The 12,421-nt window shown below is 42.8% G+C and overlaps 1 protein-coding gene across 29 annotated transcripts in view; it reads right to left on the reverse strand.

The window, feature by feature from the left end:
• Positions 1–3,401: 3,401 nt before the first annotated feature.
• Positions 3,402–12,421, reverse strand: part of TPM1 (tropomyosin 1) — a 29,574-nt gene continuing 20,554 nt past the window's right edge. For 7 of the 29 annotated variants that reach the window (XM_024997253.2, XM_024997259.2, XM_024997256.2 and 4 more), the window contains one exon: positions 3,402–4,211. In XM_024997253.2, the coding sequence (XP_024853021.1) occupies positions 4,129–4,211 (83 nt within the window). In that variant the 3' untranslated portion in view covers positions 3,402–4,128. 29 annotated transcript variants of the gene reach the window in all.

Consider the following 12,421-nt stretch of genomic DNA (forward strand, 5'->3'; position numbering starts at 1 on the left):
ACAGAAAGCAAGCTCACAGGCAGCAGGAACCAGTCTTATCTTTTAGGTCGATGCCTATTCCTCAAGAATTTGGCAAAAGTTGCAATCACATTAGTGAGCCCTCAACATATCTTCATTCATCGTTTGACACAAAATTTATGACATCTGTCAGAGGAATGTAGGCCTAAAAACCCTCAATCAAAACGTGTATACAATGGAAGGAATACTTCTTGCATCGCCTGCCATTCCTAGCAATTTCTTTCCAAATCTGTCTCCAATTTTCGAAATGATGGCTCCCTGAACACCTCAGCATTTTGTTTTGATTGGAGAATTCAGAGGATTTTCTTGGTATGTACATCTGAGGGCATTTTCTTTTTTAATCACATTTATGAATAGTGTTGAAAAGGTAAAAAAATGGTTAAGATAGATTCAAGCACTTTTTTGAAGTGAAAAATAATTTTTCTTGGAGAAAAAAAATAATCAGGCCCAAGGTTTTAAACTCTGGAGGATACATAACAACATACACAAAAGTTAGATTTTGTTTCTGCTAATGATATCTCTAAGAGCAGTAAGTACTGTTCTCTTCAATGCCAGCCAGCCTCAAAAGGTTCAGAATGTACCCACAAAGTGGTTTTCTTTTTTCCTTAATAAGACATCATAGAATTCCCATCACAAAATTAAGTATTTTTGGAAGATGCTTATATGCTTACCTTGTAACCTTTCTCTGTGGAGTTCCACATTGTTTTACCCTGAACAAGGCAACATGTCTGGCAGTGCATTCTGAAATCTGGGCCTGCTAAGTCTTGACAATGGAATTCAGAGTACGAACCTTCAATTCTTTGTCTGCACTACATGGTTTTCTAAATGGTGACTGTATCAGCGTCCGGCCTTGGTGTTGGCACTCTGAAGACCTGTCACTGCTCTCCCCTGACCTCACTGAGCAGCACGTTCAGAGACGATCACGCTGGGTGTAAGACATATGCCCCGTGGGGACAGGGCGTTCTTCCTTTTCTATGTATCAGAATCATCAGTTAATAACAATTCTATGAACTAGCATGAGGCCACAGTAATCCACTGATTTCATCTGGTCCCTGGAACCCGGGAGGAAGTTGGGCCCTAAACCACCCATGGGGGTCAGGGCAGCTGCAGGCTGACTCAGCCTCTGGCCCCATCCTCCCACAACCGTACCTGCCTCCTCATCTGGTTCTATCTATGTCCAGGAGCTGCTTTTCTTCTGCTGCAAAATGTCTGAAACATGTGGAAGAAGAGCCCAAACAGGGCTTTGGAGTTGCACAGGCCTGAATTTGACATCTGACCACACTACTTGCGAGCTCTGGACCAGAGAGCAGGTTCGCTCAGCCTCCCTGAGCCTGTTCTGTAAGTGAAATGGGGCTGAGGTGAAGCTGAAAGAACAGCTCTAAGGCGCTCACGACGGGTTGTTGCCCAGGGTATCTAAGAGAGTCCTCATCGCCATCGGGCAGTTAGTGTTGTACCAGCATCCACCAGTCCCCTGTGGTGGTCTCTGGGCACAAGGGGCAGCAGCAGGAGTGGTCATTGAGTCCGCTTGAGGTACTGTGATGCATACTCGTCACCCGGCTCACACATTCCAGTCCCATGCTAGTAACCTGTGTGCTAGGTACCCATTCCATAGATGAAGAATCTGATTTAGGGACCTGACAGGCTAGGCAATTAGGAAACGTGAAGTCAGATCTGGCTCCCCAGGTGAAAACACGCTGGCATAGGAAAGCTTTTGAGTGGAGGCAGGGGTATCTCTGTCTACCTGGGAGTGGGCAGGGGAGTGCCCAGGGCTGGTGAAGATGCGAGAAGGCTGAGACACAGAGAGTTCATATTTGCTTTGAGCAAAAGGACAGCTTTTTATTTAAATACCAAAAACATTTTGTACTGAGGTATAGCTGATTAACAATGTTGTGACAGTTTCAGGTGAACAGTGAATGGACTCAGCCATACATATACATGTATCCATTCTCCCCAAACCCCCTCCCCCCACCCCCATCCAGGCTGGCACATAACATTTGAGCAGAGTTCCATGTGCTATACAATAGTTTTTGTTGGTTATCATTTTAAATATAACAGTGTGTACATGACCTTCCCAAAGTCCTATCTATCCCTTTCCCTGGCAATCACGAGTTCAGTTTTCTGAGAGTCTGTTTAATAAGTAAGTTCATTTGCATCATTTCTTTTTAGATTCCACATATAAGGGATGTCATATGATATTTCTCCTTCTCTGACTGACTTCACTCTGTTTGACACTCTCTAGGTCCGTCCATGTTGCTGCAAATGGCCTTATTTCGTTCTTTTTAATGGCTGAGTAATTTTCCATTGTATATACACACCACATCTTTTTTATCCACTAAAAGGACAACTTTTTAGAGGTGGGAACTGTAACTCAGATGCCAGGCTTCTCTCTGGGTCTCTGCAGAGAATACCTGAGAAGAGTGTGGAAGAACAGCTAGAGATACTGGATCCTTTTCAATGAAAACATCTGTGCATCCAAATGAATGTTTCCGTTTTACTGTGTTTGCTTTATATGAGAATGTCCTCCTTTTCCCCTGTAGTACAAGTTTAGCCAATTAACAGTGTAATCTGTTTTTCTTTGCTTAACGTCTTCAAGACTGGCCAGTGATGTTTTCAGTTTCCAAGTCCAATAAAAGGATGTACTGGCATTCAGAACTCAAGCACGAGTTAGAAAGCAGAAAATCACCAAGATCCTTTACTTCTACTTAAAAAAAAAAAAAAGTTAATATTCATTTATTTGGCTGTGCCAAGTCTTAGTTATGGCATGTGAGATCTTAGTTCTCCAACCAGGGATCAAACCCAGGGCCCCTGCATTGGAAGCACAGAGTCTTAGCCACTGAACCACCAGGGAAGTTTTTTTAAATAGAATCACTTCTACTTTTAAATAGAATCACACTGCTGGGGGACAAAACATTTGGTGCATTAACTCGCAATTTTTTGATGTGTATGATCGCCACTGCTAAAGACTTAGTTAAGAGTTGAGGAAAACTCCCCAAACTGGTAGAACCACAGCAAAAGGCCTACATGTATGTATGTGCAGATATAACCCATAACCTGGAGGAAGGCTGGGACTTGGGAAGGGTCCCCTGCTACTTGTTTTACCTTAGTCGTTCAGTTGTGTCTGACTCTCTGTGAGCCCATGGACTGTAGCCTGCCAGGCTCCTCTGTCAGTGGAATTTCCCAGGCTGCCATTTCCTCCTCCTGTAACTTTAACAGACTAAAGGGATCCTGCTTTGAGTGCTTCTGGGAGGATCACACAAGAAACCCACTCCCTGCCAGACACTGAGATATTCATAAGCTTTAAGAAACATGTGTGAGGGAAGGTAGGTCAATCACGCGATCTGAAGTTCACAAAGTAAAAACGGACAAACGACAGGACCACCCTGTTTAGAAAACGTCCTACAATGTGCATTTATTCCATATCATTGTACAAGGCTTCCATACAGTTGTAACTCTTAAGACAATGTGTTTTCTTCACCATTGTATGTGGTGCCCACATCTTTCACTTGAACATGCTGGAAATCCACATCGCATGCTATCCCACAAGTTGTAACGAGCTGCAAATACGCCAATTAGAAGAGCACAGTGGCTTACAAAGCTTCAGCTTTAGTGAATTCTGACAGACAGGATCCACAGTCTCACCTCATTGTAAAACTCACAACAAAATAAATTAGTGTTGGACAGACTTCTAAATCGTACAATATTTAAGGAGAGACCATAGTGGGACCTTTTGTTTAAAGTAGCACCAATCCACACCCGATTGTTTCCAACATTACCCTTCCTGGTCATTGGCAGTTTGAGTGGAAATCTTTCTGCTTCCTCAAGGATTCCTGGACTGACTAAGCATACTGTGTCGCTAAACTCTCTACGGTGTGGCAATGTCAACTTGGGAAATGGCACATTTAAATCATTGTCACCTTGAACACGGGCTTGCCTGTGTGTGTGTCTTCCCCACCCCCGATCTAGCTGGTATCCTGTGGATGTTTTTGTGACAGTGGTGAAAGTAAATAAAAAATGCATTAAGGGGTTTCATGGTAAGCATGGTGTTTAAAAACAAAACAAAACAAAAAGATAAAACAACATGAAAGAATGTGGTCGCAGCTAAGGAGGTTTTCACATGTTGTTTAACTCCAGTAAAGTCTGATCCAGCATCTGGTGCATACTAAGGTTTTCTTCTTTGGCATGAGCCACTTTCTCTGTGGTGGGATTAGAAAATTAAGTCATGAATAGCTGAGCTTTGGACACAGCGGTGGTTTGTACACTTAGGCAGGCAAACATCAATCACAAACACAGGATGAGATGATTAGGACCGGGCATGCTCGTACGACATGACTCATTTCCAGACAGGGACCTACAAAGGGGACGCTGTCCTGGACCTGAAGAACCTGCAGGCACAGCAGGCTCTCACAGAGCGGCCAGGTGAATCTCCACCAGTAATCCCCGGGGAACAAAATGCAGGTGGGGCTGGTGGATGTTCACTGCTCATGCGCTGTGAGAACCGGGAGAGGTGCGCGCAGCACTCAAAGTTATAACAGCAGCAGACATTTCTGAGTTACAGGCAGCTAAGGTCCGAGAGTTGTGTTGTAACACAATCTCAGAGAAAACAAAGATGACATAACTAGGCCTTCTGACAACGTTTCAAGGATTTATTTCTGTTGCTCGTTTAAAAAAAAAATAACCAACATGTTTCATGCACACTCCAGTAGGACATTCTCTTATTATTCTCACAGTGTTATATTTATTATTAGCATGACATTCTCACCAGATTCCAACAACACTGTTAAGACTAAGTAAAAGCATACCTTTCAGACAATCGGGGACTTCTGACATGAACTCCTGTTTTCAAAAGCTATTTTGCCCAAGCATAGGTACATTTAATCATATTTCAAACACTATACCAGATACTTAGAAGTGAGAAATATGAATATGTAATAGGAATATATTATTATATATATCATATCCTATATATTATATATATATACATATATATATATATGCTGATACACATCCCTCTGCTTTGACTTTCTAATTTTAAGCAAGACTCAGTTCTCTGTAGGAAATAGAAAACATGTTTTTGGTTCTCATTATGCATCAGTCCAAACAAGAGGACCTGCTATTGCAAAGACGAGTGCTGAACTGATTATAAACATTGATCCATATACACAGATGTAATTTTACCATAAAAGCAGTTTGGGGATTAAAGAGAACTTAATTATTCCAGATATAAGAGGAAAATTGCAGGCAAGGCCAACCTTTCAACTGATTCATGTTCAATTCTGCAGAATTCTGCAGAAAGCAATCATTTCCAACCCTACTATCTGAAGGTATGACAGTCTTATATTTCCTGACACGGGCTGCATTCCTAGAATTCAGCCCAGGTTCTTCCCCACTTAAGTTTAATCCTCATTCAGGGCCAGCTTTAGTTGGTTAGTTAGGCGGCGGTTTTGCTCAAGTTGCTGGTAGAGTTGATCTGTACAGGTCAGCAAGCAGGTTAGCAGAAGAAAAGAGGCAGAAGGAAGAGAGGTTAGCTGGAGTTGGTGAGGAGGAGTAAACAGAACACAGAGATACCTCAGGTACTGGTCACTTGCTGAGCAGGTTCCCCTCACCCCATGAGAAGCTGTCCTGTGCTCAGGGAAGGCCTGGCTGACAAAGGAAGAGCCAGGACTCCTCTCTTGGCAGGAGGAAAGGGAAACAAGAGGGGGGAAAAGGATCCTCCTCCTTGGCAGGATCCGAGGAGGAGAGAGGGGGCATGTTCCTCATGCATCTCACTAAAACCACCATATGAACTGAGCCCAATGAAGCTTCTGGCAACAGCCTTAGGAACTGGGGCAGGGCTGGAGGTGAGCCTAGTAGGCCATCCATTCCTTGCAGGACTCAGTGACTGAGAGACTTGCCTGCAAAACCTTGACCTACTGTTTCTGCTCATCCCTCCCTAGAACCCTTTCATCTCCACTGCTAGGGCTGGCTTTCCTTTCAGGTGGCCCCGAGAGGGGCCACTCCCACTGTATTAACAGTTTTAGAAATGCAGAACTAATAAGCTCCACGTCTCTGCCCCAGTCACTGTGTTACACAGTATAAACTCTCATCCAGCTTAGACGTAGGGTGTGTTACTCTACACAAACAGCAAAAGAATAAGCACTTACCCCACTCAAAACTGATTTAACTGTTGACTTCCTAGAAGGATGGCATTCTCTGGTGCTAAATGGGCATGTATAAAATCCCAAACGTCCACATGGAGACTGGTGTGAAGTACATTTTGCCCAAGGGCATGTAATCTTCTCATTTGGCAAGGAAGGCAGCTGCTAGTCAGCCTTTTATCTGATGGGGATACCAGGGGATGCCCAAACAAGGACAAGAACCTGGCCCTTATCACGGAAAGCTGGAGGTTACAGAACTGTCTTGCATGCCAGGGACAACCTAAACCACAAACTCTAACTTAACGATCCTGAAGGCTGACAATCCTACACCTGGGGAGAATAAAAATGTTCAGTTTCTAGTTCCCAGGTTTGTTGGGAAATCAATCAGTCCTCATTTTAATGTTCTCTCATGTATGAAGAATCTGCCTGCAATGCACAACTGGGTTTGATCCCTGGGTAAGGAAGATCCCCTGGAGTAGGAAATGGCAACCCACTGCAGTGTTCATGCCTGGAGAATTCCATGGACAGAGGAGCCGGGAAGGCTACAGTCCACGGTCACAAAGAGTCGGACACAACTAGCCGGCTAACACTTTCACTTTCACATATGGTAGGAGATGAGGAATACCTTATATTCATTGTGTTTTTTAGCTTGGAATATCTCTGCCTTGTCTTCTTTGCTGATCCAAATGTTCTGAATATGCAAAACCCCAGTCAAATGTCATCTTCTCCAGGTAGCTCCCAATCAGAATTACTGTCTCTATTCCTCACAGACTCTAAATGTACACCATTTGTTAGGTCAGACCTGCTTCACTCATCTATCTTCCTACAAGATGGCCAGCTCACTGAAAACAAAGAACATTTCCAGTTCATCTCCTGACCACATCCTCCCTCCCTTTCATGATGTCCTGCATGTTTGGGGGCTGCAAAATTTAAACCCCACTAGCACATTCACACTCTCACGTGGGAGACATCATCATGGGCACGTAGATGTCTTAGCTTCTGAACCAACGTACAGTCAAGCTGGGATGAAAGAACTCTGCAGAAACCCTAGAGAACCCAGAGGGTTGATGTGAATGCAGTTTAAATGACAGTATCCTTACGGCCTCATTTGGACCTGCTCTACTCTGGCTACCATAGAACTGGTATGCTTGGGGGGCCTGGGAGGATTATGTTTGAAAATATTTTTCCTTCCTGTTCTACCTCCCCAATATCTGGGACATCAACTGCCAAGCAATGCTTTTGCGGTTTGGTCCAACCAAGGCTATTGCAGCAGCTGCCTCTAAGTTGGCATGATCCACTGAGCTAGAAGCCTGGGCCCCGACAATTTCTTGATAAAATCAACTAGCTAGTCATCCTCTTGTGTGCCCATACCTTCTTGGGCTGTTTCAGATTTTATTTTTTTTTAATTTGGCTAAACCCTGTGGCATGTGTGATATTAGTTTCCCGACCAGGGACTGAACCTGGGCTCCCTGCACTGGAAGGCAGAGTCTTAATCACTGGACTGCCAGGGAAGTCCTTGGGCTACTCCAGATTTGCCTTTGCAGTCCATCGGTTTCCCATTTCCCCCTGTAGAATATACCTAGAGAAAGTGTAAGAGCCTCTAGAATGGTTCCCAAAAAATTGATGTGCCTCCAGAACTAATTAAACATCTGTTCAGCACAACTTTCAGACTTGTCATTTCTTTCTGTGGCAGAAAGCAGGGTTACTCAGAGAAGGGCCCACTTTTATTACTCTGAATTTTAAAAGAACAAAGCAGGAATCAGTCAAAAGCAGGCCCAAGAAGCCTTAGGAAAAGAAAAGAAATTACAGAAGTCCTGACACTCTCAAGGGAGAGAGACTGTCTAGATTATAAATTTTTAAAAGTCTATTATACCACTACTAAATTCACAGCCCTCTTAAAAAGAGTACTTTTACTCTGTTCTGAAGTCTTTGTAGAGTGACATTTTCAGTTTGCTCAAATTTATTTGAACATAGGGATATATAAGTACTTAGGCTCAGAAAAACTATACATAGATAACAATCACCCACATTTAAAACACAGGAGAAATATAGTCAGATTGTTGAGGATGAGAAGTGTTGGGCATTAAGAGAGAAAACTCCACATTATTTTAAAGTTCTAATTTTGTGATATGTTTAAAAAAAAATCACTTAAATGCTGTTCTTTAATTTATAAATATAACTGATAAACCATAACTGAACAATTTCTACTATTTTTAGGGGGTAAAAAAAAAGAACCAACTTTAATAGCTATGCTTTAAAAATATTCACAAATAAAAAAAGTTATCACAAAGATTATATAAGTATAACCCCTCCTAAGAATATATGATGTGCTTAAGAGCAAAAAAATAAATCTTGACTTGAACATACTCATATATTCCTAAAACCTAAGAGTGTCATTTCATGATCAAAATGAAGGTGGCTGAGGAATGAATATACTTTTCTTTGTGCTGTAAAAGGATGATCAACAATGATCTCAACTTACACTGTTTTTGTATCCATATCCTTTTCATCTTTCCGGATATTCTAGCAGTGTGGGTTGGCAGCCTTTCCTTAGCTAGCTACCCACTCTCAAGCAGGACCATCTAAATACCAACACAGCAGGCTCTGCTGCTGCTAAGTCACTTCAGTAGTGTCCGACTCTGTGCAACCCCATAGACGGCAGCCCACCAGGCTCCCCCGTCCCTGGGATTCTCCAGGCAAGAACACTGGAGTGGGTTGCCATTTCCTTCTCCAATGCATGAAAGTGAAAAGTGAAAGTGAAGTCGCTCAGTCATGTCCAACTCTTTGCAACCCTATGGACTGTAGCCTACCGGGCTTCTCCGTCCATGGGATTTTCCAGGCAAGAGTACTAGAGTAGGTTGCCATTTCCTTCTCCAACACAGCAGGCTCACCACACCCCAAACTCAACATCTGCACACAAAGGCCCTGCTCAAGGCAGACCTTCTGGCTTAAACAAGCAACATCCTCTGTGTGGAAGTTCTCAACCCATTTCATACACCAGTACCATCCCAATCCCTAAAAAACATCCCTGGACCTAACTCTAACCTTTGCAAACCAAAACCCAGAGATGGGCCCAGGCATGTGTATTTTGAAAAAGTTCCACAAGGAACTACCGCTTTAGAGACTGTTGATTTTAATGAATGATGTTCAGAATTGGAAAAAAAAAAAAAAAGCAAAGCAGCAGCCAAAAATTAACCCTCCTGTGTGTGAAGCAGATTTGTGGTTTTATTCAGCGTTTAAACTAAAATATCAATAAATAAGAAGTAAAAAGAATAGCAAACAGAAACAGCTTACATAGTGTTTATTTTACACTGAAGTGAAGAGCTTCTGTACAACAGGAAGCACAGTGTGTACCTGGCCCTAAGGCAGGATGTGAAAAGAAAGAATCAGGGTCAGCTGGAGAACAGACAAACTGCAGAGGTCAGAGAGGTGGGACATCCAGCTCGATGAAGGGGTCTTGGGAGAAGTGAAGCAAAGAAACTTATCTGCATGAAGAGAAAAGGTGGGAGAAACAGAAAAAAAAAAAAGTGGTACAACAGAAAAAACAGGGAAGCTAAGTGAACAGATGAGAGCAGCACTCGAAACAGGTGAGAAGCAGACATGCAAAACCTGCTGCCAGTCACAGCTGTGGGAGGATGTAAATCCTTGCCCACCAGGGCCTGGGCCCGAGGCCAGCACAAGCCTCTTCTCCGGGAGGGATCATGGTAAGAAGACCAGTGAACAGAACTCAGATTTTAAGCTAAGCCCACCTTTCAGAGTACATAACCAAACGTGATGCTGCAAGTTTTCCTCATAGAATCACCACATTTTAGCAATCAGAGACAGATGATCTGATCTACCCCCTCATTTATAAATGAGTGGAGAGAGGATGCAATTTTCTCCAGTTTCCATGGTAACAGTCATGTCTCCGGGGGTAGCATGATGATTCTATAATGTGTAAGGCAGCAGGCACATGCCAACACTCTTCAGACTACCATTTTTCTGCATGGGTAAAGGAATGACAGGTGGGCCTGGAAAGTGAAATTTCCAGCTTATGTGGAATTCAGTGCCATCTTGTGAGATTAAAAGGAAGCCTCTGTGAAACACTCCAAGTTAGAATTTAGTGGGGCAGAACCGGTTCAACGTTCAGGCTTGGTTAGTAATATGAAAGTTAGTTGTGTATGCTCCAGGTTCTCGTGAGATTAAGACTATTTACTCCACCCTTACTGCCCAGAAGTAGTAAAAGCTGGGCCATTAACCCTCAAACTCATATCACACAATCTGTGCTTTATGTCCCATTTCTTTGACACAGGTTGTGCTGTTTGCATATTACTTTTTATATAAACAGAAACTTAAACCCCTCCTAAAGAATACATGATGTGCTTAAGAGCACACAATCTATGCTTTATGTCCCATTTCTTTGACACAGGTTGTGGTGCTTATATGTTAATTCTTTTTATATAAACAGAAAATTAAAGGCTTGGCTACTCAGCAAAAGGTTCATTTTTGTCTAAAATTCTTAAAAGAAAGATGTGATGTTTTACAGCAACATCCTTTATGCTGTTCTGGATCAATTTCCCTCCTCTCAGAGCCTCAGTCATCTGAGGATGTAGAGTTCCTTAAATTTGTATTTTTTTTTTAATAAAAAATGTTCACATTATATTTAACTGAATCACAGGAAACTGGCTTTTGCTATTTCTTGGGCAATTCTTGCACAACTGCACGGCCTACTGATTTTACTTGAGCCTAGTGTACGTTCCTACAAGTATAGTGCGCAAGTCACTTCTATGCCAGTTCACTGCATGGTGGGAACGATCTAGCGGAGACAATGCGGAATGAATGGATTCTGAAAGGAAGACGGTTTGTATAGACAATTGTCTATACAATCTGTATACTAGTAGAATGTGAAAAAACCCAAACAATGACTCTCCTAGATTGTGCAAAGAGAGTGAGCAGAAAGGTGTAAAGGCAGAGATTCTGGAGATACAAGAGGGAGTGGTGGCGAACTGATCACATTAGCACGAGGGCACGGATGTAAGCAGGCAGGGTGGATGAACATTTACATGGAAGTCATGTCGTTGAGAGCGTGGTCCAGCTCCTCGCTGATGGCTTTGTACTTCAGTTTCTGAGCGTACAGCTCGTCTATGACCAGGAAGTGGAAGGCAGAGGTGCAAGGACATGGAGAGTGATCAAGAGATGGAAGGTGAATGAGGGTGGCAGGGACACCATCCCGACACAGCAGCAAGAAAAGGGCAATGCATGAAGGAAGTGATGCCGCAGCAGGTGGCCAATGCAGGAGACGTGCGTTTTGTTTTTGTTTTGTTTTTTTTTTTAATAAAATTGAAACAAAAACAGAAAGAACAAAACCCATTAGAAAATAAAACAAGAAACTCAATATGAAAATCGTAACAAATATGGTAGGTATACCAGTAAACCATGTTAAAACCCTAAACAAAACCACAGAAGGCTATCTCCCGCTTGGGGAGGAGCAATAGGACAGCTTTGCTTTTATAGAGCTATAATTTAACTGCACTGGAGTAGTCAGCCACCTGCAACTATAAACAGTGGAAAAAATAGCCACGGGCATTGTTTTGGAGGAACAATTTGTGACTACAGTCTGTAATCCTTATCTGGCTCCACCTTCAAACCACTGACTTCCTGACCGAGCTAGACCACTGGGAAATGGATTTCTCGGTGCTATCCAGACTACTCCCTGTGGCCTTCCCACTCAAGCTTCCTTCAGTGGTCCAGGAGGCTTGAAAACCGAGGAGAGCCACGCTTCTTACAGTGTCACTGTGCCAAGTTTGCACTTCAGTTTTTCTAACGATGAAGGTGTCATACCTTGCTGCGCTTTGGAGACTGTTTTGCATCATGTGTCACCTTCTCTTTTCCACCAGCTTGGGTATCATCTGAACCAACCCCCAATTCCTTCTCTAGCCCCCTCCACCTTTGGTGCATATATTTTACATATTTTTTCCTTTCTTTTTTCACAGCCTTGGAGCTCAACATTTGGAATTTCTGAGAGACAGAGAGGATGTTACCAAAATAAAACCTCAATATCTTAGCGAAGAAATGCTTACGTATAATGTCCAAGTGCAATAATGCCCTGTTACCCTCCACCCTCCTTTCAGGGCACAGAGCATATGCCAAGATGATTAGTAACTTAGAAAAATAAACCCAAGCCCTTACATTGAATTCATACCTGGGGAAAGATTAAGTTGTGCCTAAAAACCAAATCCTTACCATTCTGACAATAAGAAGGTATCACTAAAGACAGAAAACACACCAGT

This window comes from Bos taurus, chromosome 10 (assembly GCF_002263795.3).
Source record: "Bos taurus isolate L1 Dominette 01449 registration number 42190680 breed Hereford chromosome 10, ARS-UCD2.0, whole genome shotgun sequence".
In the NCBI taxonomy this organism is placed as follows: Eukaryota; Metazoa; Chordata; class Mammalia; order Artiodactyla; family Bovidae; genus Bos; species Bos taurus.